The sequence below is a fragment of the Aulonocara sp. 'chitande type north' Nkhata Bay genome, linkage group LG23 (genome assembly GCF_057382095.1).
Source record: "Aulonocara sp. 'chitande type north' Nkhata Bay isolate Kocher_YH1m ecotype deep benthic linkage group LG23, A_spYH_male_GT1.1, whole genome shotgun sequence".
Classification (NCBI taxonomy): Eukaryota; Metazoa; Chordata; class Actinopteri; order Cichliformes; family Cichlidae; genus Aulonocara; species Aulonocara sp. 'chitande type north' Nkhata Bay.
Window position 1 is genome coordinate 8,079,595 of NC_141365.1, and position 27,998 is coordinate 8,107,592.

The 27,998-nt window shown below is 42.6% G+C and overlaps 2 protein-coding genes across 7 annotated transcripts; both read right to left on the minus strand.

Annotated features, from left to right (window-relative positions):
• Positions 1-338: 338 nt before the first annotated feature.
• On the minus strand, positions 339-12,345 carry LOC147301123 (cytochrome P450 2J2-like). Of its 5 annotated transcripts, none has more exons than XM_086282326.1 (10): positions 12,049-12,343; positions 11,686-11,904; positions 3,884-4,046; positions 3,524-3,673; positions 2,967-3,127; positions 2,430-2,606; positions 2,217-2,352; positions 1,590-1,777; positions 1,264-1,405; positions 341-1,014 (listed from the first exon to the last, which is right to left on the minus strand). In XM_086282326.1, exons 2-10 carry the CDS (start codon positions 11,884-11,886, stop codon positions 839-841), a joined length of 1,494 nt encoding a protein of 497 aa, XP_086138452.1. In that variant the 5' UTR covers positions 11,887-11,904; positions 12,049-12,343; the 3' UTR covers positions 341-838. The 5 variants fall into 5 exon arrangements, with proteins under 5 accessions (XP_086138455.1, XP_086138454.1, XP_086138452.1 ...); XM_086282327.1 differs by having other exon boundaries at positions 12,044-12,343; XM_086282329.1 differs by having other exon boundaries at positions 339-1,014; positions 3,543-3,647; positions 11,686-12,345.
• Positions 12,346-13,560: 1,215 nt separating this feature from the next.
• Positions 13,561-27,989, minus strand: LOC147301124 (cytochrome P450 2J4-like). Of its 2 annotated transcripts, none has more exons than XM_086282323.1 (9): positions 27,683-27,989; positions 26,490-26,626; positions 26,211-26,341; positions 25,858-26,018; positions 25,105-25,281; positions 24,864-25,002; positions 22,783-22,970; positions 22,174-22,315; positions 13,561-22,027 (listed from the first exon to the last, which is right to left on the minus strand). In XM_086282323.1, exons 1-9 carry the CDS (start codon positions 27,881-27,883, stop codon positions 21,852-21,854), a joined length of 1,452 nt encoding a protein of 483 aa, XP_086138449.1. In that variant the 5' UTR covers positions 27,884-27,989; the 3' UTR covers positions 13,561-21,851. The 2 variants fall into 2 exon arrangements, with proteins under 2 accessions (XP_086138449.1, XP_086138447.1); XM_086282321.1 differs by having other exon boundaries at positions 26,192-26,341; positions 26,464-26,626; positions 27,683-27,985.
• Between the last annotated feature and the right edge of the window lie 9 nt (positions 27,990-27,998).

Below are 27,998 nucleotides of genomic sequence, written 5' to 3' on the forward strand. Positions count from 1 at the left end.
GTGCAGGATCCTCCAGTCCAAGCTCCCTTCTGGACAGCTTTTGCAAGAGGATCTTAACAAAGACGTTGCAGCCCAAACACTCTCACAATGACAAGGAAGTCATGATCCAAATAAAGTCCTTCATACCATGTATTCTATACTTTTTTGGTATTGCAACCATCATGGCACACCTGTTGCTCATATATTTTTACATTTCAAATGATTAGTTTTAGAAGCATTTCTAAAAGGATCTCAATGCTCTCTCTACTCTTGCCACCCTAGATTTTTTTCATTTTCTCTTACTTGTCATTTTCCGTCTCTAACGTCAAACACACTTCAGGTAAAGCAAACGACTTTGACTGTGTATTAATGGTGTAAAGAGAAATGAAAAGTTATGCTTGAGATTTTTTTTAATGGTAATTGTTCAGAATTAACATTAATTTCAGCTAAAGTAACAATTTAGAAGAAATGATTCTGTAAGCCTTCAAATACAGTGGAAAGTTTTCTAACAGATTACTTTGATTGTCCTTAAAAGGGACAGAATCCACTTTACTTGTAAAAGCAATGAACCAGGCAGGTATCATATACTCTGAAATCCTTAAACAGAACAGAGACCAACTCCATTATTTCACTTGCCTTAATGTCAGAGTAAAAAGGATGAACTAATCTCAGTTTTTCAGTGGTTTAACATTTTTAGAAATTTCTGTTAGAGTAGAATAGATTTACATTGTAAAGGTTTGTCAAAAAGGTCTACTGGACTACAAGAACAAAAACTAAACTGCATTAGATGAAACATGTAATAAAGGAGTGATGTATCAAGCTGAGAATCAGACATTTTTAGTTTGTGATAATTCATGGTTTAACGTGGTACAGCACAGAGGCGGTAAGGTTTGGGACAGCGAATGGCTCCCAGCTGGAACTCCAGACTGGGCTGCTCTCCAGCAGGTGCAGAGAATGAAAACCTCTGAAGGAGGGAGGCAAAGAACAGGAATAACTCCATCCTGGCCAGCTGTTCCCCAATACACACACGCTTACCTGAGAATGCATAAGACAGCGTTATTCAGATAATTTACAAAATATTAAATCGTACCACATATTATTAGTGCACCTCTGGAACAAACTAAGGTTACAGTGAACACCTATGGCCTACCAACCAACGATACGTAAAAAATTGCTTAGGCAAATAAAGACATTGTGGTGGCAAGACGATTACAAGGAAATACAGTATTGGGTTTCATTTTGCTCTTTTTAGAGTAGAACAAGAGGTTTTAACTTCCAACCAACCTGCAGAAAATGGAAGGAAGGCCTCTCTCTTGCGAAATTTACCATCCTGGTCCAGAAAGTGTTCGGGGTTGAAAGAGTGTGGAGTTTCCCACATTGACTCATCATGTAGGACCGAGTCAAGTGAAGCCAGGATTATAGTTCCCTGAAGAAGTATGACACAAAAACTGATCACTTAGAAACAACGTGATAATCAGTTGTTTTTTGCTTGTTTGTTTCTTTGTCTGTTTGCTTTTTGCATAGAGGTTAAAATGTTTTTAATTCAAGAATAAGCCAGAAAACTTTACTAGGAAAAAAAAAGGCACAAACACTTGTTGCAGATTGTGTACCTTTGGGATTGTGTACTTATCAATTGTGGTGTCCTTGATTGCACTGTGAGCCAGATTCAAGGGGATAATGTTGCCCACTCTCTGGATCTCATGGATGACCGCATCAGTATAGGGCATGTTTTCTCTGTCAGCCATAGACGGCTGTCTGGATGAACCGATCACAGCATCGATCTCAGCCTGGACTCTCTCTGCGCAGTGAAAACAGGAAACAAGTTTAAAAATAAACAAAGTAAACTAACTGAAACGACTGTGTGCTTTTAAAGCTATCAAGAATAAACTCAGAAAAGTAAAAAATTGTCTTTGTTAAGTTGCTCTTTGTTAACACAGCAAGTATAAGGAGTCTACAGGACAATCACTCAAATACCTTCACACATGGTTTTGACATTGTCATCCTGATTCTGGTCTTCCTGTTCCCTTACAAGTTCTACTCATTTTAAATTAACAGAAAATGTGAAAACAAAAAAGTGATAACTGAAACTGATAAATTTAAAATAAATTTTTAAAACTTAGAAAATTCAAAACTATGCTGCAAAGATGGCTGGAAAAAAAATCCTAATACCACTAACAATAAATATGTGATAGCAAGATAATTACAGCAAATGCAGGCATGGTGGATATTATGCACACCTTGTATGTCAGGGTAGAAGATCATGTAAAGTAGTCCCCAGTGTAAAGTAGTGGTTGTAGTTTCACTTCCAGCAATAAACAGGTCCATAGTGCATGCACTTAAACTGCTGTGATCAAAAACTGAATCACTGCCCTCCTACCAGAGACAGGAATAAATAACTGTTGACATATTTCATTTGAAATGCAAAAAGGAAAACACAGCACACCACTCACCTCTCCCATTTCTGTGAGAAAAGCATCGATGTAATCTCTCGGTGATGCTGGGTTAAAGTTTTCTATGTGTTCTCTGATTTTTGTTTTTATGAAATCAGTTACGTGTTTCGTCAAAGTTAATATCTTCTGATGAGGTCCGGGCAGCCACTTCACCAGCCAGGGCATTGTGTTGTACATCTACAGAACAGAAAGACAGTTACCAAATTATATGATGGTCTGGTAACAACTGTGGCATTTCTACCTGTGTATTTCTCTATGGTACTCAAAGGACCCTGAATTAACATGTGTTGGGGAATCCCACAGCTCCTAAGATGGTTATAGAAATCTAATGTCCAGGGAAAAATAAAATCTTTCCAAACCTTATTTTGGAGCAAAGCCAACAAACCTTTTCTAATCTAGATAATGATTAATACAATTTCCAAATATGGCTCCTGAGTAGCAAAATTATTTCTAGAGGCGCTGATCAATACATTTGATTCAATAAGGAGATGTTTGTAATTTTTATGTATTCTTGACACGTGTCTAAAAGGGGTTTACCTGTGTCCCTATGGTTCCCTGTAGGCGTTCCATCTCAATGAAGTCACTAAGAATAGACTGATACTGCTCATCAGTGTACTCAAATCGATCCCCAAATACCAAACAGCAGATGATGTTTGACACAGCGTTGTTTAACAGTGGCTGGGCATTAAAAGGCTTTCCTGTAAAATAAAGAGTACAATGTGAATAAGGCTTGTTTCAGCTCTGCAAGAGTAATGATGTTTCGCAATGTCTGATGATTACACTAATGCTTTAATAATAATAATAATAATAATAATAATAATAATAATGGATTGGATTTATATAGCGCTTTTCTAGGCACCCAAAGCACTTTACAATGCCACTATTCATTCACTCTCACATTCATACACTGGTGGAGGCAAGCTACAGTTGTAGCCACAGCTGCCCTGGGGCAGACTGACAGAAGCCAGGCTGCCATATCGCGCCATCAGCCCCTCTTAATGCATGCTTGTCTGTTGGAAAGTTGGAAGAAACACAAAATGATGCATATGTATCAAACAGAAAAATATGTGAAAAACAGTGTGATATTTTTATGCCTTGGTGATCTGCAAAAGCTTCTGTGAGATACTGGCACTCCTGCTGGATGGATAACTCCAGGGTCTTCTTGCCCAGACCAAAGTTTTTGAGTGTATGAAGAGTAAATCTCCTCTGCTGCTTCCACTGATACCCATTTGACATCAGAAGACCTTTGAACACACACACACACACACACACACACACACACACACACACACACACACACACACACACACACACACACACACACACACACACACAGGTAATAGAAACTAATTAGAACATCTTAATATCCCTATTTTGGCAATTCTGATGCTGTTTGGGCATTAATTATAAGGGAGATTCTTTTGAACAAAAAACAAACAAACAAAAAAACCCACCATTATTTCCAAGTAAGTTTTCAAATGAGGGTAATGTGGGACGATCTATGAAGTCATCTCCTTGTTGGACCAGCACATCTCTCAAAAGCTTGTAGCCATTAAGCACCACAAGTCTTCCGCCAAAGAGTCGAAGGCTGAAAATCTTTCCATATTTCTCTGCAAACTGAACACAGAGAGTGGACAGGTAATGTTGTGCGTATGAAAACTGTGTATTTATACATCATTTTGCATTTAATAATTAGTGATCAATTGTCAGGGGTTAGACACTTTTTCAAACACAAGTAAGTGAAATAAGACACTGCAGACCGACTCAGAGTTTAAGAACGTGTACACGGGTGAATGCCTCTGAGAAGACAGACACACCGAGTACAGGCTGCTTGCTTTATTTATAAGGCAAAAAATGGGTAACAGTACTTCCTCTTTTACCAGAAAAGAGGAGAGTTCAGACATAAAGTTCAGACATAGAGTCAGCTTATCTGATCTTTCACACACTAAAATAAGAATACAGAAATATATCATGCTTATCTGATCTTTCACGCTTAAAGTAAGGATACAGAAATATATCATGTCTTGTCAAAACATCTTAAACACTTAAGCAAGGAATGCATTGTGTTCTCTTTTAACAATAAGCTTGGTTATGTGAAAATATATGAACACTCGGTTATAAGGCATACTTGGTTATATTGCATTTGAATAAAAAGCATATTTGTTTTTACTTGATTACACTCAATGATTTGTATTTAATAAAAATCCTCTGACATTCCCTCCTGATGTTAATATATTTCACATGTTTAAAATGTATACAACAATTGTCTGTGAAGGTTATTTATTAAGTATATTAAGCCATTTTTTTAATTTTCAAAATGTCAGCAAAGCAGATATGGAAATCATTTGGTCTAAAGAATAAAACAAAATAAAATAATAAAAAAAACAAAGAAAATCATAGCTTGGTATTTAAAAATGATGAAAACCTAATATTTAAAATGAAAACTTCAAAAAATAAAAGAATGAAAACCTTATAGGTAAAATGATGAAAACCTGCATAAACTACTAATGTGTTAATCAGTGCGTGATCACTTGACAAGTCATATTTAATCACCACGTCAGTCATTAGCAGTTATTACAAGTTCTCCTCTAACAGAATTGCAACGGGATGCTGTTCTTCTTGAGGCAGGGCAACATAAGCAGTCATTGTAGTTGTTATCATCTTTGAAATAATTAGTCTTAGACATGGCGGTGTAGCTGCTCCAGATGTGTGGTCAGTGACATATTTCTGCAGAATGGTCAAATTCTGCAAAGCTTCATAAGTGTCTCCGCTTACATACTCCTCCTTGTGATGCTGTTAGCAGGTCTAGTGTCAGTCTGTTCTGCAACACCATCGTTCTGATGGCCTTCTGTTCTCCTGCTAAAGCCGGTCCCAGGGTCTTTGTCAAAGTTGATGCGTCGTAGCAGAGCATATCGGTTGATTTCCACGTGATCCCGCACCTCGGCAGCTCCAATGCCGGGGATCAAGCTCTGTAAGAATTTCACTCCTCCTCAGATGCGAAACTCTGGTTCCTTTACTGCTTGGTGCCGTCCGTGCACATCCTGTCTGGTAATGAGTCTTTGTTTGTAGTATCATTCGGTAGCTGTAGTTGGAGCGACAGTTGAGGCTCATCAGTGTCGCGTTACTGGCACAGGTTTCGTTGAGTGAACAGTCCATACACTTCCTCTCGTTCCTCGGTGGGCAGAAAGTGTGTATGTATTTGCATAGCAGTCAGTTTTATTATTCCAGTAAGCTGTAGTGTTCATAAACTTGGTGTACTTTCCGGGTACATGCATAGCAGTCAGTTTTATTATTCCAGTAAGCTGTAGTGTTCATAAACTGCCACCAGAAATTAGTGGCATAGCCATGGGGAAACTTGGTGTACTTTCCTTTGTCATACAGTGTCTGCCTTTTCTTCATATAGCGTGACTTATTGTCCCTCACGGAAGCAAAGATGAGGAGCCCGGCCACGGTCAGGGCCGCTGCAGTTATCAAAAGCCACCACCGCATGACGACGGGACACACCCTCCTGTCGCGAATAGTTCCCCCCGGCCAGGAAAGCTGACCCCTCCACCGGGCGAGATCACAACAAGTGGGCACGCCTGCTGTCAGCTGTGTTTAGATGGCTTCACTTACTCGCCTGCAGTGACTCTGATGGATGCAAGATGGTCGTTCCGCTATTTTGCAAGCTCCAGTTTTTCCTTTGGAGCACTTTGATCATAACCCAGTCACCGGGCTGTGATCTGCAAGACACTTGATAGACATCATTACATTCTTCGTCATTTACAATCATCTCTTTATTTTCCTACAACTTAGACATACATTTTGCTACTGAAATTATATCTGCCTTTTTCACTGGGTAGATTTCTGGCCACTTTGAGAATACATCTATAACCACTAGGGCGTATTTTTACCCTTGGCATTCCTTTAGCTCAATAAAGTCCATATGGATTGTGTGGTCTCAGGTTTCCCTGAGCATTATATTTTCGACAGGTCATGCATGTTCTGACAAATTGTTTTGCTGAGGTTTCAAAATTTATAGTGTAGAAATGAGAGTTGACAATACAGGGCATTCCCCCCGTTGACAAATGCGTACAGCCATGAGTCACTAATGCCGCCATTTCGTGGAGGAATTTTTGGCAACACTGGCTTGCCATAACACATCATTAAGTTGTTTGTCAGAACTGCACCGTGTTTTAGCCATTTTGCCTGCTCTGCTGTGCTTGATTGTTGCCTGTAGTAATGAAAGAGTCAGTTTATGCCAAATTTTTGCAAAATGATGCACAGCAGAGAAAACATACTGGCTGTCTGTATGTATGTTTATTAGTTTGTCTTTTTGTATTTAGCTTTCGCGTATCACAGCTATCAGCTCAGCGCTCTGTGCAGAACATGAAGAAGAAAACGGTTTTGCTTCTATTATTTTACTATCTGTTGTTACTGCGTAACCTACACAATTTAGGCCTGTGCTGTAAGGTCAAATGCTGTTCTCCTAGCTTCCACACTTGCTGATCATAAGGTGGATTTGGGCCTGGGGTTTGTTTAAATCGCAGAATGTTGTGATACTCGGTCGGTTTCTGGAAAGTGGATGTGGCGGGTGTCATTTAGTATGCACTCAGGTGTAATACCAGAAAAGAATGGCATGACTGCTATCTTAAGTTTTGTCAGAGCGTCTCTACTTAACAACTTTACTGGACACGACGGGTCATATATGCATTTAATAAAGCACCTGCGGCCACTTGCTGTATGTACTAGTTCTAAAGGGGCAGTTAATTGTTGTACAGTTGTGTGGCCTGAAGCTGACTTTACAACTAATTTGTCCTTTGAAAACTGTAAGTGGCTGCCTCAGAACTGTTTTATCTATTATCTCTTGATATATTTTTCGTCAATAAATTATCTTTTAGAATTTTATTGACTGGTATCTTTTTGCCCACGACTGAGACGGTTGGTCAGACCTAGAGTCTTTCTTTTGGTGTGTTACAGCAGCTTCTGCTCTAAAAGAAACAAATAAATAAAAAGAAAAGAAAATGTGGAACATGCTCATCAGCTTAGCGGTGTCCACACATTTAATTCAGCTTCATAATCCTGTAGGTTTAGTTATTTTCTACAGGGTTTGGCTTATTAGTTGTTATTATAGATGTGCTCTGTATCTCAGTAATATTTATCTAGGATAAATGACAGGTTTTCAAACAGGTTAAGTGCCTCTATGCACCTAATTGGTTTAGATATTGCCTTTATTTTCTTCATCTCATATGTCATTATACTGAGTTTGAGCAAACCTTAAACTTAATGCAGACTACTTCATAACAATATTAATATTATATCTTTATTAATTATTATCATATTTTTCTGTCTATATAATGACAATAGTATATTACAATATTTCATTAGTGTATATCACTATACTACTACTAAGCTAATTTAATAGTTAGGATCATCTTACTCAGCAAACAGATAATTTATAGTTCATCCAATCTGTACAAATTTGCTTTTTCTCTGAACAGGTTTGTGCCTACTTTTAGACTGGTTTTCTGTTTGCCTCATCTCAGATCCAACCTTCATTCACATTCATTCTCTCTGTTGCATGTCGAACCAAGTAGTTTATTATTATATTTTATTTTGTATCCATCAAGGACTGTGGGAGAGCTGCAGTTCTCACCCATTTCCAAGCTGGAGACATTTATCTTTTCACACACTTTCCTTGGCTGAACAATGACACAGCCTTAATCTACCTTATGCATCTCTCTTTTTTATAGAAAAGGTCTTCATATGAATGATTTCCTTTTATTTATTTCATACAATCTGGGCATGATCGTCATGCCAACTATATTTCATTATTTAGTTCTGTTTGGAGGGTCTCCACGTAGGACAATTTAGTTTCTTTGGATTTCTCCACCTATTTGCGCTTATTTTGGCCGGCACCTGGATGGATTTTCTCCATCCACTGCTCATCAGCGGTTAATTCAGGTCTTGTGGGTTTATTTCCCATTTTAGTTTATTTGTTTTATTTTTATTTTATTAATACCGCCAACACATACACTATGAAGTTTGGTGGATACAAAGGTCGGAGGAGGTTATTGAGGCAGCCTTCTACCCTGAGCTAAACTCAGGGCGGCCCCAATTTTATGCGATGAAGCGCAACCTTTCTCTTCCCCACCACACAATACCTCACAGGAAAACAGAAGAGTAGTACAGAGACCTAGAGTCTCTATTCAAAGGCGTACTTACTCTTTACACACATACATTGCGCGCTTAAACGAAAACCTGCTTTTACTCGACACTCCTTCCCTTGTTAAAGTTTTTAGCGGGTGCGATCCACACAGGAAGTGCAATCCCGTCTTATAGGTTACTTTCGAACCTTCGGTCCACACAGGACCTCTCTTAGTGTCCACACAGGACTCTTATTATCCACACAGGATTCTACAGGTATGAGTGTCGTTGTAAAGTCGATTTATTTCAAACGCATGATGTTTATGACTGTTGGTTTGACTTCTGACCCTAGCAGCAGTTGTTCTATATTGTAAACTTCGGCTTCATCTGCTGTTAATTTTACTTTAGTTTTAGAGTTACCCATTTTAAACGTCAGAACTGTGACACTGTCTCTGGTATGAAAAAATGGGCGGGTTATCAATAACAGGCTTCTACTCACTGGCTAATCGAGTGAGCGGTTATTGATTTTACGTGATGACGCACAACCTTGGTCCCACCCTTAATCCAGTACGTGAGTGTACACAGGAAAACAACTTTGAGAGAAGCGGTTCGACCGCGTATTGGGTCGTAAATGACAACTCACTTCTCTTTGTTAACACAAACAGAGCGCGCTTTTATGATTTTTATTGAGATTTTCCGTATTTTTCGTCGTGCAACCTTCTAACCGTTCCGTTCAGCTGCTCACACAGGGCAACCGGAACCTGTTCCGTTCAGTTGCTCACACAGGGCAACCGGTACTTTTAATGGCGATTTCTAGAATCTCGCTCTTGCCTGTCGTCTCCTTAGTCCCGCATGGACACTGAGATCTGTCGGCGCTCACCAGGTTTACACACTATTTTAAAGGAAAATCTCAATATCAACGTATTTTAGCGCTTGATGGAATGCAGTGTTTCATATTCACCTTACTGTGGCGCTGCGTTTTGGATCCGGCTCATCTGGTCCTGGCGCCGTGGAGCCTGTATAAGACGCTGACCGGAGATCGAATGGTCCCGGTTTTTCTCCTTTACTGTGCACAGGTTTTTTTCCAGCGCAGGCAACACGACGTCAGGATCGATGAAGACCGTCTGTGGAGAACTAGACGTTAAAAATAACAGTTAGTTCTCCGGCTACGAAGGACCAATTAAATGTCAGGGGTTAGACACTTTTTCAAACACAAGTAAGTGAAATAAGACACTGCAGACCGACTCAGAGTTTAAGAACGTGTACACGGGTGAATGCCTCTGAGAAGACAGACACACCGAGTACAGGCTGCTTGCTTTATTTATAAGGCAAAAAATGGGTAACAGTACTTCCTCTTTTACCAGAAAAGAGGAGAGTTCAGACATAAAGTTCAGACATAGAGTCAGCTTATCTGATCTTTCACACACTAAAATAAGAATACAGAAATATATCATGCTTATCTGATCTTTCACGCTTAAAGTAAGGATACAGAAATATATCATGTCTTGTCAAAACATCTTAAACACTTAAGCAAGGAATGCATTGTGTTCTCTTTTAACAATAAGCTTGGTTATGTGAAAATATATGAACACTCGGTTATAAGGCATACTTGGTTATATTGCATTTGAATAAAAAGCATATTTGTTTTTACTTGATTACACTCAATGATTTGTATTTAATAAAAATCCTCTGACATCAATTAAATCTGAATCTCTTGCACACTGTGTTTTTGTCCTGTCTCCCCCCCTCACCCCCAGCTGTTCGAGGCACATGGTTGCCCCTCCTCAAGCCTGGTTCCTCAGGAGATTTCTTCCTGTTAAAATGGAATTTTTCTTTCTCATTGCCAAGAGCTTGCTCATAGAGGCGTTGTTGTGGTTGTATTATTGCAGAGACCTTGCCCCAGCAAAAGAAAAAAAAGGAGGCAGATATTGTTTACATGGGGGTATTGCACTAGAGATGGTACAATAAGGTACAGAAACTTAAGGCTCACTCCACTAATCAGAAAGCAATGCTATAAATCTTGGTTTTTGGGAAAGTTTTTATCAAGTTCCAGTCCTCGAGGGCCAAGTGTGGAATGGAGCAGGTGTGATGAGCTGTCCGTCATGGAGAACAATTTGTTGAGTGACCTCTAACCCTCGCTGACTGAAATGCCTCCAAATGCTGAGCGGTGCTGCTTCCAGCTTTGCAGATTAATTTGTTCATCATTTTGGCATCTCTGGCACTGATGCTGTCCCTACTTGTACACAGCATCACTGCTGGTCCTCCAGTCCAATCTATCATTCAGGTGAAAGTACCCATATCTGTCCGTTTCAGCCTCCACAACCATGATGTTGATGGGCATAGACCCACTGCAATCCAGAAGACAGTAGAAGTGGAGACACCCATACTGAACAGCTTGCCTCTCCGCAGAACTGTTTGGAAGGTATTAAAGGCACTGAAAAAACATGCTGTCGGCCCTCTTCAGTTTGCTTACCAGCCTTGTAGGAGTGGAGCATGCTGCAACAGGTAGATAATTCCTATCACACTACACTTGGTGTATCGAGGGTAGGTGGGAATTTTTATTTGACATTTTTTGTAGACTGTACTATTTTCACTCTTCATCATGCTGCTGTAACACAACAATGCAGTATTGATCTATCTCTCCATCTATAATTTTCAGTGAAACACTACAGCTCACTGAGCTGTGAGCCAGAAGAGGAAAAGTGGGGGTGGCCCACAAAGTAAGAATCCAATGAAATATTTGCATCACCTAACAGTTAACATGAAAAAATAGACTTTTAAACATTAAGTACTGTAGTACTGCAATTTTATTTAGTTGGGGATAAGGGGATATATATATATACATACACACACATGAATTTCTAATATTTCAAAACTCTAAGTGGATTGAGCAGTTAAATAGTGAAACAGTCGGCACCCGTACCATAATATAAGTAAGAAAAGCGCAACAACATTGTAGGGGAAGCTGGCAGTGCAGCTGACTTTAACTCCACACCGAGGGCTCACATGGCTGCGGTCTGGGTTTTGAAGCCTTTTGTCTCTGAGCTAGAGAGACGGAGGTCCATTTCGCCATGTCAAACTAATGTGAAATTCTAAGCGTTTGAAAATAAATTGTGAAAATAGGTCATACCTCTGCGAATTGCAGGTGAAATCTGTCAGGTTTGATGCGATGAAGATCGCCGATGAAAGGAAGAGCCCAGGGTCCAGGAGGAAAATTTCTCGGCACTCTGTTCTTCAAAAAATCAGCCAGGAGCAAAAAAACACACAGGAATATCAAAATGCTGCTGAAGTCTATCCACTCCAACCCGAGGACACTGTATACTGTCTCCATGTCTTCACTTTTTTGTGACTGTTGAACAAGTCATTACAAACCACGTGAGAATGTTTAGTCAGCTGGTCAGATGAGTCAGAAATGGGTTACATAAACTTTATGGTTAGTCGGTAGTCTCAAGTGACAGTTTGAACTCTGTGCGTATACCGTATCTTACCGCACCCCGGAATGTAAAGCCTTTACGGCTTCTGGAAAGCGTTTAGCTCCAAATTGCAGCGTACACCAGGTAGTTGGCTCGGATCACGTCTGTTTAGAACCTCCAAATAGTCTCGGTGTGGTGGTTTTGGTCCGGAGGTCCGAACCGCGATTAAGGTGTTCACACCAGTACAAGAAGCGAGAAGCACAAGCAAGTAAATACTGCATGTGTGAGAGCTGCCTTAACTGCGCCACTACAACGGGGAATATCTCATTTACGTTCAATACTGCCTTGTCCCAAATGCATGCCGCAAATGTCCGCAGTGTACTTTTGCCCTCTTGCTGCACCACCCTTCTCTCTTGCTGTAGCCACCTGCATCAGGTGCGGGGGGGGGGGGGGGGGGCAGTGGGCAAAAAGCAATGCAGTATCAAATGATGGGCATTGCAGCTGGATGCTGGAAGGGGTTTCTTCCAAAGAATATTTATGACTTTATAATATTTATGACTTTTCTTAAGAGGGTGTAAAATAAAATATCCCCTATTTAAATGCTGCAGAATCTGCATATGTAAATCACTTTATTTCATGCACTTAGTTTCTTTGTAAAAATGTGTTTAGCAAACAGAATATGTTGCAGTTACAGCAGTTGGTGGAATTTTTAGATTCTCATCAAAATCCATCACATCATAGATGAGTGGAAGTAGAACACAGGAACATACAGTAACACAGATTGCTCTTTGAAAGCTGATATTAGCGTAGTGAAATCTTCACTTGCTGAAAGATGGTTTAACCAGATGTGTTCAGCTTCAGTAGATGTTCCTAGAAACTGATTTTTTCTGGACAGAGACATTGAAGGTAAAGATAAAGAACACCTCAAGTGTAAGACTATAAATTTTTCAAAATTTGCTTTGCATACAAAGTTAAAGTGTCACGATCTGCAATGGCAGTGGAAAGAGGAGGAGGATCCAAATGCAGCCACAGTGCGTGAGTGATATTGAACAAGAATCTGTTCCTAGGATTTAGTGTTTAGTTGTAGTTTCCTTTTGGCTTTTGTTTTCAGTCTCGTACTGCCTAAAATAAATGGCTTGCTGATTGTTAACGCTTACTTTCGCCTTCCAGTTGTCTGCATTTGGGTCCTCACCACTCTCCATGTGCAGATTGCGACAGACAAACTTAAGGCAGTTGGTCATGGAAGCAGACTGTTTTCCTAGAAATCTGTTGAGTGGAATATTTTTTTAAAATTTAAACTTTTTATCTACTCTCTTGTCACAAAGGCTCACCACAGTAGAAGCTCCATGTTTGAGGGCGTTTAACATCAGATATTCTTTCTGAAGCATCCCTAAAGGGGCTTTCTGTCTCTTGCTCAAACTGAACCAACAACCTTTCACTTGCCAAACAAATGCATAAAAAAGTTTAAAGCAGCTAGCACTGAACCACAAACAGCACCAAGCACCGTTATATTTATACACAGTGTTAAGACAATGACTCTAACCTACAGGCTTGAAAATTATGGTTAAAATATTTTCTTTAAACATAAATGCATCAGTCCAGATGTTTCCACATAACTTTATTTAACAATTGAGGTAGGGTGATTACAATCTGTAGGTAGGGTGATTACAATCTGTCAGTGATAGCTGTCAGTCCATTACTTCCCTCTGCCAAGGCAAACACTAAAAGTGACACCGCTCATACAAGTTCATAATGAAAAAGGCAAGCATATGTAGAAAGTCCATTTATTTATGACATTGTGCATTTTATAACAAGCAGTGGCATGAAAAATAAAAACACTCATACTAATTGAAAAGTATGAGTGGTGTCACCACCTACTTTGCATGGCTTGTCTGCATCCCTTTGATATCCAAATAAACATAAACTTATATACTTCTCAAAACAGTTTGGGAATTTTAAAGGCCCTTTTTTTTAAGAGTGACAAGAGATCGTTGGTAATCAACCTGCTCATTAGTCAAAGGAGCTTGCAAAGAAAAGCGTCTGGACTTCTTTAAGTTGCTTGAAAAAGCAACCTGCTTTTTACAAATTTTACAAATTCAAGCAACCTGCTCATTAGGTTACATCATATAGAGTCTACTGTAGAATAAAAAGTGATTTGTTATGTTCTTAAAGAAATTGGGAAATCTAAGAGATGGGTTAACACTTTTAGCAGAACACCTTCAAAAATTTGTCACCATCAAAGCAAACAGAAAAAAAGACAAAGTCATTGTTAACTTTTGCTTGATGATGAAGCCCAGGTCAGAACAGGTACCGTAAAGAAAAACAGTGAAGGTACTACGCAGTAGGGTACGTAGGTGAAAAAAGAGAACTGTACAAAAGGCCCCGTAGTTATGGGTTTATTCTGTTCAGTTGTTAGTTCACCTGTAGTTTTTAGAGTGGCCAGTAGAGGTCACCCCACCGCTTTGTATGAGAGACTATGTCCAGGGAGAGACGTGGGCAAAGCACCTGAGCTTTTCTGCTCCAGATTACTGGCAGAGAATTGGTTATCCCGTGAGAAGTGTGCGTTAATGAGCAACGTAAGTTGGTGATGTGTGAGGATGTGATAATAAGATGTGTTTGGGACTGTAACCAAGGTTAGGGGGGAAATGATTATGTTTCTGTCTGTGCCGCTAGCGGGTGCTAAGCTAAGCTAAGCTAACTTTCCTGCCGTGTGGTTGGGTATAGCTGTGTACCTGGTTAGCTCTCTCAGGGGGTCTACGTGTGAGTCGTGGGTAATATATGGCCTATGGTATTAAAGGGGATGTTAGTTTATTTCCTGCCTGTGTTTATGTTGATGTACTCTGGAGATATTGTTGTGAACACTTTAGTAATGTAGCATTTTCTTTCTGTTCCGTGCAGAGACCACACACACACACACACACACACATCCATGCCCACGCACCTAAACCTGTATGCAATACCTGCTCCTCTGACAACCTCTGTTACCTTCAACTGTGTGAAGTCAATACAAGAGTCTGCACTATCCTCGGTGTCTTCATTGTCTCCCTTCTGAACATTCATCCGGGCCTTGAGCAGTGTTCTGGCCGACACTCCGGGGAGTGGTAGCTGCAAACCTGAACTAGCACCTTACAGTCCTTCCAGTACAAGCTATCTACCCAACATTAATGGTCCTTCGAGCCGGATGTAAGCTGCTTCTACCCTAACAAGATGGATGATATTCAGAACTTCTCAGCTCTTGGTGCGCGCCCACGGCGTAATGTACGGCGTCCCCTCCGCTATGAAGCTTATGAGACTGACTTTCCCGGGCTTGGTGCAGGTTACCAGGAGGAAAGTGAGACAGGAGGCGACACCCGTTCTTCCCACCATCCTCCGTCTGACCCCTCTGATGACCGCTCACACGGTCATGTCACACCACTGAGAGCAGAATTAGAAGATATACAACGTGAAAGGTTCCTGTTCCAGCAGTCGCATGACCAGATGAAAGCTGGGCTGGCTAATGTCCAGGCCCTTCATGCTAGTTTGCTGCAGTTGTTGGACCGTGTAGAGAGTCTGCAGCTCAGTCCACCGCCCAGAGCCCCTGCTGTTCATCTCCAGCCACCCCCTGCTGAAGAGGAAGAGGACTGGCCTCCACCACCTCCTCCTGTTGTGTTCAAGGAGGAGTCTGTCTCCAGCCAGGGTCCAGTTGCGGACCGCATCGATACGATGCTGAAAGAGCTCCAGGATCTGAAGAGGGAGTCTATGGCTGCACAGGAGAGTCAGATCATCCCCCCACATGAATCTAGGCCAGGTTTCACTTCTCCTCAGCCAAGGATCACCTACCCTCCAGCGCCGCCTCCGAGAGCACACCCCCCTCCATTGCAACCACTGCCAACTCCATCCCCGTCCTCATCTACTCCTTTCTTGACCTACAGGGGGCCTCGTCCAAGCATTCCCAAGCTCTCACGCCGTGATCCTGGGGAATTTGCTCGTCTAAAGATGGCGCTAGAGAACTTATTGCCCCCGGAGAGTTCAGAGCTTTTCAGGTACCAAGTCTTGTTAGATCATCTACACCTGGAGGAAGCAAAGTTGATAGCGGACGCTTACCTCCATTCTGCCACGCCCTTCAGTGACACTATGAACGCTCTTAACGACAGGCTTGGGCAGCCCCACCAGCTTGCCCTGAGAAGAATTGCTGCTGTCATGGACTCACCTGACATCCGCCGAGGGGATGCAGCCGCATTTGAGCGATTCTCTCTCCACATCCAGTCGCTCGTGGGCATGCTGAAGACTTTAGGCCCTGATGGGGAGGTTGAACTCCAGTGTGGCTCCCATGTGGCTCGACTCCTTAGTAAGCTTCCTTCAGAGCAAAGAGCTGATTTCCGTCGGTGCATGTACAACCATTCTGGTCAGGCTTACACCCTGGATGACCTGGCTACCTGGTTAAAGTACGAATCCTGGTGTCAGGACTATGACGGCTTGCCCACCCCAGCGATCACCAGGGAGAAGCCTGATGTCAGACCAAGCAGACGCTCTGTTGCGGTCCTTCACAGTGCAGAGAGCTCACCCAGGTCACCAGGTACCACTCCAAACAAAGCTAGGCAGCAACCCTACTGCGCCTTTTGCGATAACCGTGCCCATCACCTGAGTCAGTGTCAGGAGGTCATCAAACTGAGTCGCGAACAACTCACAGACTGGATAAAGACTAACAAGAGGTGCTGGCGTTGCGCACGCTCCCATCAGGCAGCACAGTGTACCCTCAAGAAACCCTGCAGCCTGTGTCAGGGTCGTCATCTGCAGGTCCTTCACGACGTGAATTCGAAGTTCTTAAAGCCACATGGCTCAGTGTCTGCTCCCCCACGAGAAGGTGAGAATCCTACGGGCGTCCTGTACCTCGATCGTCCTACAGAGAGCGGCCAAGTCCTGTTAAAGGTTGTCCCAGTCATCCTTCACCATAATGGCAAGACTTTGAGCACTCACGCAGTTTTGGATGATGGGTCAGAGAGGACTATGCTGCTACCCACCGCTGCCCAGAAGCTTGACCTTCAAGGCATCCCAGAGACACTTCCATTGCGCACTATCAGGCAAGATGTGCAAACTCTGCAAGGATCATGTGTCTCATTCGAGATCTCCCCTGGTGGCAAACCTAAGCTGAAGTACAAAGTCCGCAACGCCTTCACCGCCACCCGTATCGACCTAGCCGAGCACAGCTACCCGGTGGAGTCCTTGCAGCGGAAGTATAGACACCTCCGAGGCCTGCCTCTCCAGTCCTTCAAGAAGGTCAAACCTCTCCTTCTGATTGGCAGTGACCACCCACAGCTCATCACTCCAACTGAAGCTGTCCGTCTTGGTCCACCGGGTGGTCCCGCCGCTATGCGCACCAGGTTAGGGTGGACACTACAGGGTCCCTCCAGCCTTATAGGTTCCTCTTCGCTGCCACAACAGTGCCTCTTCACGACCGCCATTCCTCCCCAGGTGAGTGAGCTACTCAAACATGTAGAGAAGTTATGGCAGGTAGATGTTGTCCCGGTGCCAGAAGGCAAGGTGGTTACCCGTTCAAGAGAAGATAACTATGCAGTTAGCCTGCTAGAGCAGAAGACAGTTCGTGTAGATGTCGAGGGCATCCAACGCTATGCCACCCCCCTCCTTCGCCGCGAGAACATGCCACACCTTAAAGCTAGCCCTAACGCTGTCGTTCCCAGTTTGAGAAGTGTGGAGAGAAGGCTCCAGAAAGATCCAGAACGAGCTAAGGTCTACCGGGCAGAGATAGAGAAGTTGGTCCAGGCCGGTTCGGTGGTTAAGGTGCCCCCCTCTGAGGTTGCTCATGCAGATGAGTCATGGTACATCCCTCACCACCTTGTTAGCCACAATGGCAAAGATCGCCTTGTGTTTAACTGTTCGTTCCAGTTCCAAGGCCAAGCCCTCAACGAACATCTTCTACCTGGGCCCACCCTGAGCGCATCGCTCCTTGGTGTCCTCCTTCGCTTTCGAGAGCATGCCGTAGCCATCAGTGGTGACATTAAAGGTATGTTCCACCAGATTCGCCTTCTTCCCGAAGATCGTTCCCTCCTGCGGTTTGTGTGGCGGGATCTACACCCCGAGGAACCGGTGGCCGTTTATGAATGGCAGGTCCTCCCCTTCGGTACAACTTGCAGCCCATGCTGTGCAACCTTTGCTCTGCAGCGCCACGCCAGGGACCACACGGAAGGAGATGATCCGCTACGTCACTCTGTGGGACAGTGCTTCTATGTTGATAACCTTCTCCAGAGCGTGCCGACCCCTGAAGAAGCCCGGGACCTAGTGGACAGGCTAAGAGCCCTCCTGTCTTCTGCTGGATTTGTCCTTCGCCAGTGGGCCAGTAATGAACCCAGCACCATTGGCCACCTACCTGAAGACCTCAGATCCACAAGTGCAGAACTTTGGCTCACTCAAGACAAATCAGACACCTCTGAGCCAACTCTGGGCCTTAGCTGGCACTTTCCCACGGACACCTTGGGTTACAGACACCGCAAAATCAGTTATGGCGCCCCCACTATGCGGAATATTTATAAGGTTCTCGCAAGCCAATACGACCCACTGGGCTTTATCCTACCGTACACCACCCGAGCCAAGATGCTGGTGAGGCACCTTTGGGATCAGCAGAGGGGATGGGATGACCCGCAGCTTCCGCCAGAACTACTCCAGCAGTGGAAAACCTGGGAAGAGGAATTGCCGTTCCTTGCACAAGTCCTGCTTCCTCGCCCGTATCTCCCAAAGCACATCACGGAGTCAGTTAGTGAGAGAGAGATTCACATATTCTGTGATGCGTCAGAGCAGAGCAGTGGCCTACATGAGAACAGTGACAGGTGATGGCAGCTCACATCTAGCCTTCCTGATGGCTCGCTCCCGTGTTGCCCCTAAACGCATTCTCTCCATGCCCAGACTTGAGCTGTGTGGTGCCCTCTCCGGAGCTCATCTTTCCCGTCTCCTTAAAAATGAGCTCACTCTGGACATAAAGAGAATAGTGCTGTGGTCTGACTCCACAACTGTACTCACCTGGTTGAGGTCCCAGTCATGCCACTTCAAGGTCTTCGTCGGCACCCGCGTGGCTGAGATCCAGGAATTAACTCACTCGCACACCTGGCGCTATGTGGACTCAGCCCAGAACCCCGCAGATGATATAACCCGGGGGAAGTCCCTTCTCGAGCTCACCAGACCCAATAGATGGAGTCAAGGGCCTCCTTTCCTGCTCCTAGGTCCAGAACAGTGGCCTCCAGAGCCAAGTGGCACCCTGGCTGAGCCTCCAGGCCCATCTGAGCTCCGTAAAGAGACCTTTTGTGGATTTTCTACCACCTTTGACCCCGCCACTTCGAACTTCAGCAAATATGACACCTGGACACAGCTGCTGGAAGCGGCTATTACGCAGTTGCATGGGGCGGCCAGAGGCGGTGGAACTTCATCGGCTTATGACTATGTTCGAGCAGAGATGGATGTCCTGAGAGAAGCTCAACAGGAGAGCTTCCCTGAGGAGTATCGACTCCTTAAGCAGGGGAAATCCATCAGTCGCAGCAGTCGTCTCCTTGCACTATCCCCTGAGTTCGACCACGAGAATGAGGTCATCCGTGTAGGTGGACGTCTTCGCCGCTCTGAAGATCTCGCCTTTACCAGCTCCCATCCTTTAGTTTTGGATCCGACACATCCAGTCACCTGCCTGTTCATCCAGGACGTCGACAGTCGCCTGCGCCATCCAGGGCCAGAGAGGGTCTTTGCGGAGATTCGGCGCACTCATTGGATCCTGAGAGGCCGGGAAGCAGTTAGGCGTTTTCAAAGGACCTGTCTTGAGTGCCGCAGATGGAGAGCTCGACCAACTGTTCCCAAGATGGCGGACCTGCCAGTTGCGCGCCTCCGCCTTTACAAACCTGCCTTTTATTCGACAGGCGTGGACTGTTTTGGACCCTTTGAGGTCAAAATCGGGCGCCGTGTGGAGAAGAGGTGGGGCATCATCTTTAAGTGCCTAACTATCAGAGCGGTCCACCTTGATGTCCTAACCTCCATCGATACAGATGCCTTCCTAATGGCACTTCGCCGTTTCATTGCCAGGAGAGGAACTCCAGCTGAGCTGTACTCAGACCAAGGGACCAACTTCCGTGGGGGAGAAAGGGAACTGCAAGCAGCTTTTGCAGCCATGACCTCTGACCTGCAGAAGCTCCTGGCTCCCCATAAGATCGTCTTCCACTTCAATCCACCAGCGGCTCCTCATTTCGGGGGAGTGTGGGAGCGGGAGATTAGGTCTGTCAAGACGGCACTCTACACTACAGTAGGATCCCAACCCCTTCAAGAAGAGGTCCTCCACACGGTCCTTGTGGAGGTGGAGGGCATCTTGAACTCCAAACCACTAGGTTATGTCCCGTCTGACATCAGTGATCCTGATCCAGTGACCCCCAACTGCTTTCTGATGGGGCGGCCTGACGGAGCACTTCCTCAAGTGGCTTACCCCAGAGAAGAGCTCCTGAGTCGCCGGAGGTGGAAGCACTCCCAGGTGCTGGCTGACCACTTCTGGTCTCGATTCGTCCGGCTGTACCTTCCAAGCCTGCAGCTTCGGCAGAAATGGCGGTCATCCCCCGCAGATGTCACAGAAGGTTCGGTGGTGATGATCGTAGATCCTCAGCTGCCTCGTGCTTCCTGGCTCGTGGGCTGCATCTCCAAAGTCCACCCCAGTCCCGACGGGCACATCAGGTCTGCTGACATCAAGGTGAAGGACCGGACCTTCACCCGACCTGTGGCGAGGCTGGTGGTGCTGCCTGCCCTCCCGGACGAAGGCAAAGGACAATCACCGTAACTTTGTTTGTAAAATTGCCTTTTGTTGTGAGCAAATGTACTTCATACATTTGGGGGCGGCTGTACAAAAGGCCCCGTAGTTATGGGTTTATTCTGTTCAGTTGTTAGTTCACCTGTAGTTTTTAGAGTGGCCAGTAGAGGTCACCCCACCGCTTTGTATGAGAGACTATGTCCAGGGAGAGACGTGGGCAAAGCACCTGAGCTTTTCTGCTCCAGATTACTGGCAGAGAATTGGTTATCCCGTGAGAAGTGTGCGTTAATGAGCAACGTAAGTTGGTGATGTGTGAGGATGTGATAATAAGATGTGTTTGGGACTGTAACCAAGGTTAGGGGGGAAATGATTATGTTTCTGTCTGTGCCGCTAGCGGGTGCTAAGCTAAGCTAAGCTAACTTTCCTGCCGTGTGGTTGGGTATAGCTGTGTACCTGGTTAGCTCTCTCAGGGGGTCTACGTGTGAGTCATGGGTAATATATGGCCTATGGTATTAAAGGGGATGTTAGTTTATTTCCTGCCTGTGTTTATGTTGATGTACTCTGGAGATATTGTTGTGAACACTTTAGTAATGTAGCATTTTCTTTCTGTTCCGTGCAGAGACCACACACACACACACACACACATCCATGCCCACGCACCTAAACCTGTATGCAATACCTGCTCCTCTGACAACCTCTGTTACCTTCAACTGTGTGAAGTCAATACAAGAGTCTGCACTATCCTCGGTGTCTTCATTGTCTCCCTTCTGAACATTCATCCGGGCCTTGAGCAGTGTTCTGGCCGACACTCCGGGGAGTGGTAGCTGCAAACCTGAACTAGCACCTTACAGTCCTTCCAGTACAAGCTATCTACCCAACAAGAACTCTACTCTATGCATAGGCAGTCAAATGAGATCTCTTAAAAAGTTGTAGTTTAATATTGTAAACCTTTACACTTTTACTTGTTGAATACAGTAGACTGAATGGTTCAGGGGAATGGTCTCCATGGTGAGAAGAAGAAAAAATAAAAATGATAAGATACTCATGCTGTAAGGGTGAAATTATTTAGCAGGTAATGCGATGGAAAACAGATGTTTTCAGTTTGTCATAGCTGATGGCTTAACGCGGTACAGCACAGAGGCGGTGAGGTTTAGGGCAGCGCGTGCCCCCCAACTGGAACTCCAGACTGGGCTGCTCTCCAGCAGGTGGCGAAAGAGAAAACCTTTGAAGGAGGGAGGTGAAAAACAAAAACAACTCCATCCTGGCCAGCTGTTCTCCAAGACACACACGCTTACCTGAGAATAAACAATAGGAAATGGGTTTTATTCAAACAATTTACAAGACATTCACTATATTGCAGAGTTTACTACACTTCTGCAACAAACTAAGGATGCATGCCATTTGGCTAAATCAGTACAAGAGGCTTTAATGTACAACAAACCTGCAGAAAATGGAAGGAAAGCATCTCTCTTGCGAAATTTACCATCCTTGTCCAGAAAGTGTTGAGGGTTGAAAGAGTGCGGAGTTTCCCACACTGACTCATCATGTAAGACTGAGTCCAGAGTAGCCACGATCATGGTACCCTGCACAAAATAATCATACGAACCGAGATACTAAAATTGAAAGACAAACTAACAAACAAAACATCTAAATTGGTACTCATAAAGGTTAACAGAAAGTAAAGTATTACATAAGTAATTTTTAGGACTACAAAATTTCTTAACAATTTTGAGGAAAACCAAACAATATTTCCCCATCTTACATCATAAATGCATTTTATTTTTGGGGAGATGAGTGTTATTATGAAAAGGATAAATTTTACCAAAATATCACTGTGTACTGAAATATACTTACAGTATTTTTTTTTTAAATTATTTCCTTTTTTAGTTACCACCTTATTCTAGTGTATATACCTTTAAGTATTTGTCGGTAAATGTAATTGCAGTTCAATTTCAAGTAAAAGTAATTGAAATTCCATTTTATTAAAGGGGAATTTTGCCCTCAGTCATAGGCTAAACTGCTTTTGAAGACCTTTGAAGCTAAACTGTACCTTTGGGATTGTGTATTTATCCACTGTAGTTTCCTTGTTTGTCATACGAAGCACATTGAGAGGAATGATGTTGGCCATTCTCTGAATCTCATGAATGACAGCATCAGTATAGGGCATGTTTTCTCGGTCACTCACAGAGGGCTGTCTGGACGAACCGACCACAGCATCGATCTCAGCTTGAACTCTCTCTGCACAGTGAAAACAGGACACAATCAGAGTGTGTATCAAGGTTATTACAGTTACCTAACACTAAATGAGAAGCTAAAAGTGAGTGTAAAAAAAGACATTCCAAGTCATTAATACCAATATTGGATTATTAGACTACTTATTAAACTACTAAATATAAATAGAAACATGAACAAGACATTGAATGAATTTGTTAACTTTTGTCAACACAACAAGCAACGAGACATTCGAACATATATCTATTAAAAGGTGGAAAGTCAAAATAAATGTCAATCTTTACAAAATGCTGTTTTTATATTGTATATTTAATACATATGCTGGACTTTTTGTTTTCTGATAACTACTTCCCTTTTATTAAAAAAAATTAAAAAAGAACGAAATTGCACATTTTGGGAAACAATAACTAAGTTAAAGAATTAGATCTACTCTGGAAATTAATGGAATCCAAACTCAAAACAAAAATTTGAAGCATGCTAAAAATGCCCCCAAAATTACAAGATTGTCATCTGGTGATTGGAAGGTTGGTGGTTCGATTTCTGGCTGCCCGAGTCTGCACGCTAAGTATCCTTGGGCAAGATACTAACCCCAAGTTTCTCTCCAATGACTGTGTATGAATTTTAGTTAGAAAGCACCAATAAGCATAGAAAAAAAAGTGTTTGTGTGAATGGGTGAATCAGTTCATTTACCACTACAAGACTGACGTGACAAAATACACAATACGGTTGAGTATTACATACATACAGTGTTGGGAAGGTTACTTTTAAAATGTATTCCACTACAGATTACAGAATACATGCCCCAAAATGTATTTTATTACGTATTCAATTACGTTACTCAATGAGAGTAACGCATTCTGAATACTTTGGATTGCTTAATATATTACCATGCTTTTTTACAACTACATGAATGTCCTATTGCTGTGTGATTTATTACTACTATTACTGAAGGTTACTCGCCATACCAATACCAACTAGATTTTTAAATCTTAATATAAATGAGAAACAGTAGGGTGGACATTAGGTAAGGCTGCGCTTTTTGCAGCGATCTCGTATAGAAAACTATTTTGCATGTATATAAAACAGGTTTGCGGCTGTTAAGATAACGTTGGTATCTTAACATCGGTCATTTATCATGATAGAAGTTGCGAGTAAAAGAACTTCTGGCTAATAAGTCGGGTTCCGTGTCGGGCTCGTAGCTGAAAACTAGCTTTACTCTGTTGTCTGGGTCAACTTTGCTAGCGAGAGACAGAGAGAGGCGTTGAAAGGCTGCTCCAACTGAACTTATTGTTTCAGAGGAAAACACAAACACAGTGTACAGTGAAGTCTTAATAGGTTACTTACAACTGGGCTCGTCAAGCACTCTTTTTGGCTGCAGTGGGTATTATTATATTTACATGATTCCATCTCCCGTTTCTGGTCGGTGACAACTCGCACTTTTCGACTTTCCTTTTTGTGCCTCCCTCGTGCTCACAGACGATAACGGGTATGGCCGTCCGTTCTCCCTGCAGCAGCACGGACTACAGTGCCCATTAGGCTACATTCTTTAGGGCAATGCCTGTAACGCTTTGCCTGTTGCCTTCATTTAAATCATTTTTAAAAATATTTCTTCACGTCATTATGAGACACGAAATTGAGACACAGGCATTTGAGCCTCTTAATGCATGTCTTGTTTGGGTTTCCACCAGCGTGGAATTACCAAAAATAGAGAGAGCATAGCCTAAAATATGAAACAGGAAAAGACCACCGTGTAATCCCTTTATTTCAACAAAGTAACTGTATTCTGAATACCACCTTTTTAAAAGGTGACTGTAACAGAATACAGTTACTCATATTTTGTATTTTAATTACGTAATGGCGGTACATGTATTCTGTTACTCCCCAACACTGCATACATACCTTGTATATCAGGGTAGTAGATCATGTAAAGCAACCCCCAACGTAAAGTAGTGGTAGTAGTTTCAGTTCCAGCAAAAAACAGGTCCATGGTGCAAGCGTGTAAGGTACTGAGAGAAAAACTTGAATCGTTCTCCTCGTTCTATCAACGGTCCAAGCAGCAGAAATTAAAATATCTTATATTTCAGTTTGCATTACAAGACCAAAATGAACAAACATGATGGAGATCGAGCACAACACTCACCTTTGCCATTTCTATAAGAAAGGCATCAATATAGTCTCTCGGTGACGCTGGGTTAAGGGTTTCTTTGTGGTCTTTGATCCTGATATCTATGAAGTCCTTTATCACTTGTGTCAGAGTGAACATTGTCTTATGAGGTCCAGGTAACCACTTCATCAGCCAGGGAATTATGTTGTACATCTACACAATAGGAAGATAGAATAAACCATATTTTAATGACTGAATAAACATTCATATGTCTGTGTGCGCTACATATGAGGCTGTGCATTCAAAGAATTCTGGATTAAAATCTAACAGAGATTTCCACAGCAGCAAAGCTGATGGTAGAAATATAAACCAGAGGGAAAATATTTGAGGGCAAATTCAGCAAACATTTGTTTGTTTTTTGTTTTGATGAGATAGGTTGAGGTCAGGAAGGCTGATTCTCTGAGATTTTGTTTATCTCTGTGGGCTTTATATTTTCCAGGCCTTAGTTACCTCATCTCTGCCCTTTAGTGTTTTTTTTAAGTCAGTCTTTGTTTTGGCTCCTCACAACTGATTTGGAATTAGAAATTTTGACAGGAGACTGTTCTCCCAAAAACATAACTCCGGGATGCACACTCCACTAAAACTGAAATTGACTTAAGAAAGTTGTGATGTTACAGTAGATTATTAAAGTACATTTATTTAAGACGCTAAAATGCAACTTGTGTATTTTCTGTAAATCGTGATGTAATATGATTTGTGCATGATGTAGCACGGTAGGAAGAGGTTCACCTGTGTCGACATGCTTCCCTGTAAGCGCATAACTTCATTGAAGTTATGAAGAATGTACTGGTACTGCTGATCAGTGTACTCAAATCGATTCCCAAACACCAAACAGCAGATGATATTCGACACAGCATTATTTATCAGTAGCTGGACATTAAAGGGCTTTCCTGCAAAAGAAGACAGAAAATGCGGGGTAGAAGGACCCCGTGTCATAACAAAGCAAGCAAACTCTATTGAATTGTACCAATCAGCCTCATAACTTAGGCTCTATCACAGAGAAAGGTGGTGATCTTTAAATGCAATTTCTTTCACAGTAAAATAGCACAGATGTTTTTTATGCCTTGGTGTTCTGTGAAAGCCTCTGAGAGATACTGGCACTCCTGCTGGATGTATAACTCCAGGGTCTTCTTGCCCAGACCAAAGTTTCTGAGTGTATGAAGAGCAAATCTCCTCTGCTGCTTCCATGGGTAACCATTTGATATCACAAGACCTTTGAACACACAAATACACCGAATTACACTGAATGTAACAAGCATTCGCTTACAGCCCTGATTTGGCTGTATTAAACACTAACTATATATATATTTTTAATGAAAAAGAGAAAAAGAGAACCTTCATTCCCAAATAAATCTTCAAACAGTGGTACGGTGGGACGATCTATTAAGTCGTCTCCTTGTTGGACCAGGGCTTCTTTCACAAACTTGTAGCTATTAATGACCACGGTTCTTCCACCAAAGATTCTGATGGTGAAAATGTTTCCATATTTCTCTACAAACTGAACAAAGACAGCAGGTAGATGTTGTGGTTCAACAGTACTCAGAGAATAAATACTGCTTCTACATCCGTAGTGACTGCAGATAATAGAATATTGAGCAATGCTGCCTCACTAATATTATATCTCGTAGAACCCAAGCTTCTCTCTTGTGTGAATAAAGGCAACTTTAGATAAAGTTCACTGAGTCAATGATTGCAAGAGTTTTAAATAAGGGCTTGCCCGAACTTCTTGTGCTTTACTTCAAAAAGGTAAAAGGTCATTTTAGTAACTATTACATCCAATTATACACTGCTTGTGAACATGATAGCGCAATTATAAAATGTATTTTTAACATCTGAATCTAAATATCTTGTCATATTTGACCTCTGATCTCACTTTTAGATTTTACATCTGTCTTCCTTTCAGTTTGACCCTAAAATGTGTTATATCTTTAACAAAAGTTTTATCAAGAGAAAGAGAATGGTTAGTTAGAAACATAATGTTGTTTTATATTGCATAATAAGCTTATTATTATATGCAGTTCTTCAAAAATCAATACCTATTTTCCATTACCTACTCCTACATAATGTTTGTGTAATTAAAGTAAGTCTCTGCCATGCTACCTTCATCTGATTTTTACTGCACTACCATCTGCACTTGCATCTTACAGTAAGTACTGTAACGGACAACCTTATTGACTATCTCTATTCACTTTTGTTTCTTTAAGAGAGGTTTGGTTGTGCTGCAGGAAAAGCCAATGAGTGTGTGGGAGGGGTTTCTGGTTGTTGTTTTTCGGAGCTGGAGAGGAGCGGTGACCCTCCATGGGGTGAACGCCCGTGTTCCTGTACCTATATACAACCGTGGTGAGATCAAAACGTCTGGTGCTTGAGAGCACATGTGAACGTTACTGTACTTTTAAAAAGACCACAACAAAAAAAATCAATATGGTAAAAATAAAATAATATTCACTTCAAAGTAAATACTACCCAGAGAATGAACTGCCGGGTGGAGGTTTGCATTCTCTGAGTGTGTCTTGTTTGATTATACAAAGATAAGAATGAAGCCCAGGGCTCGTACCTCTCTGAACTGCAGGTGTATTCTGTCAGGTCTGATGCGATGAATGTCACCGAGAAGCGGGAGAGCCCACGGTCCAGGTGGGAAGTTCTTCGGCACTCTGTTCTGCCAAATATTATTCAACAGCAGGAAAACACAGAGAAATATTAAAATGCTCCTTCCATCTATCCACTCAAAGCCAAGAACACTGTATAATGTCTCCATTTAAAGTTCTTAATGTTGAATGCTGGATTACTGTAGTGTTTTAACTGTGCTGCTACCACGAAACAAAGTGCGATCAGACAAATGGGTCCTTAAACACAAAGGTGAAGGAAAGACT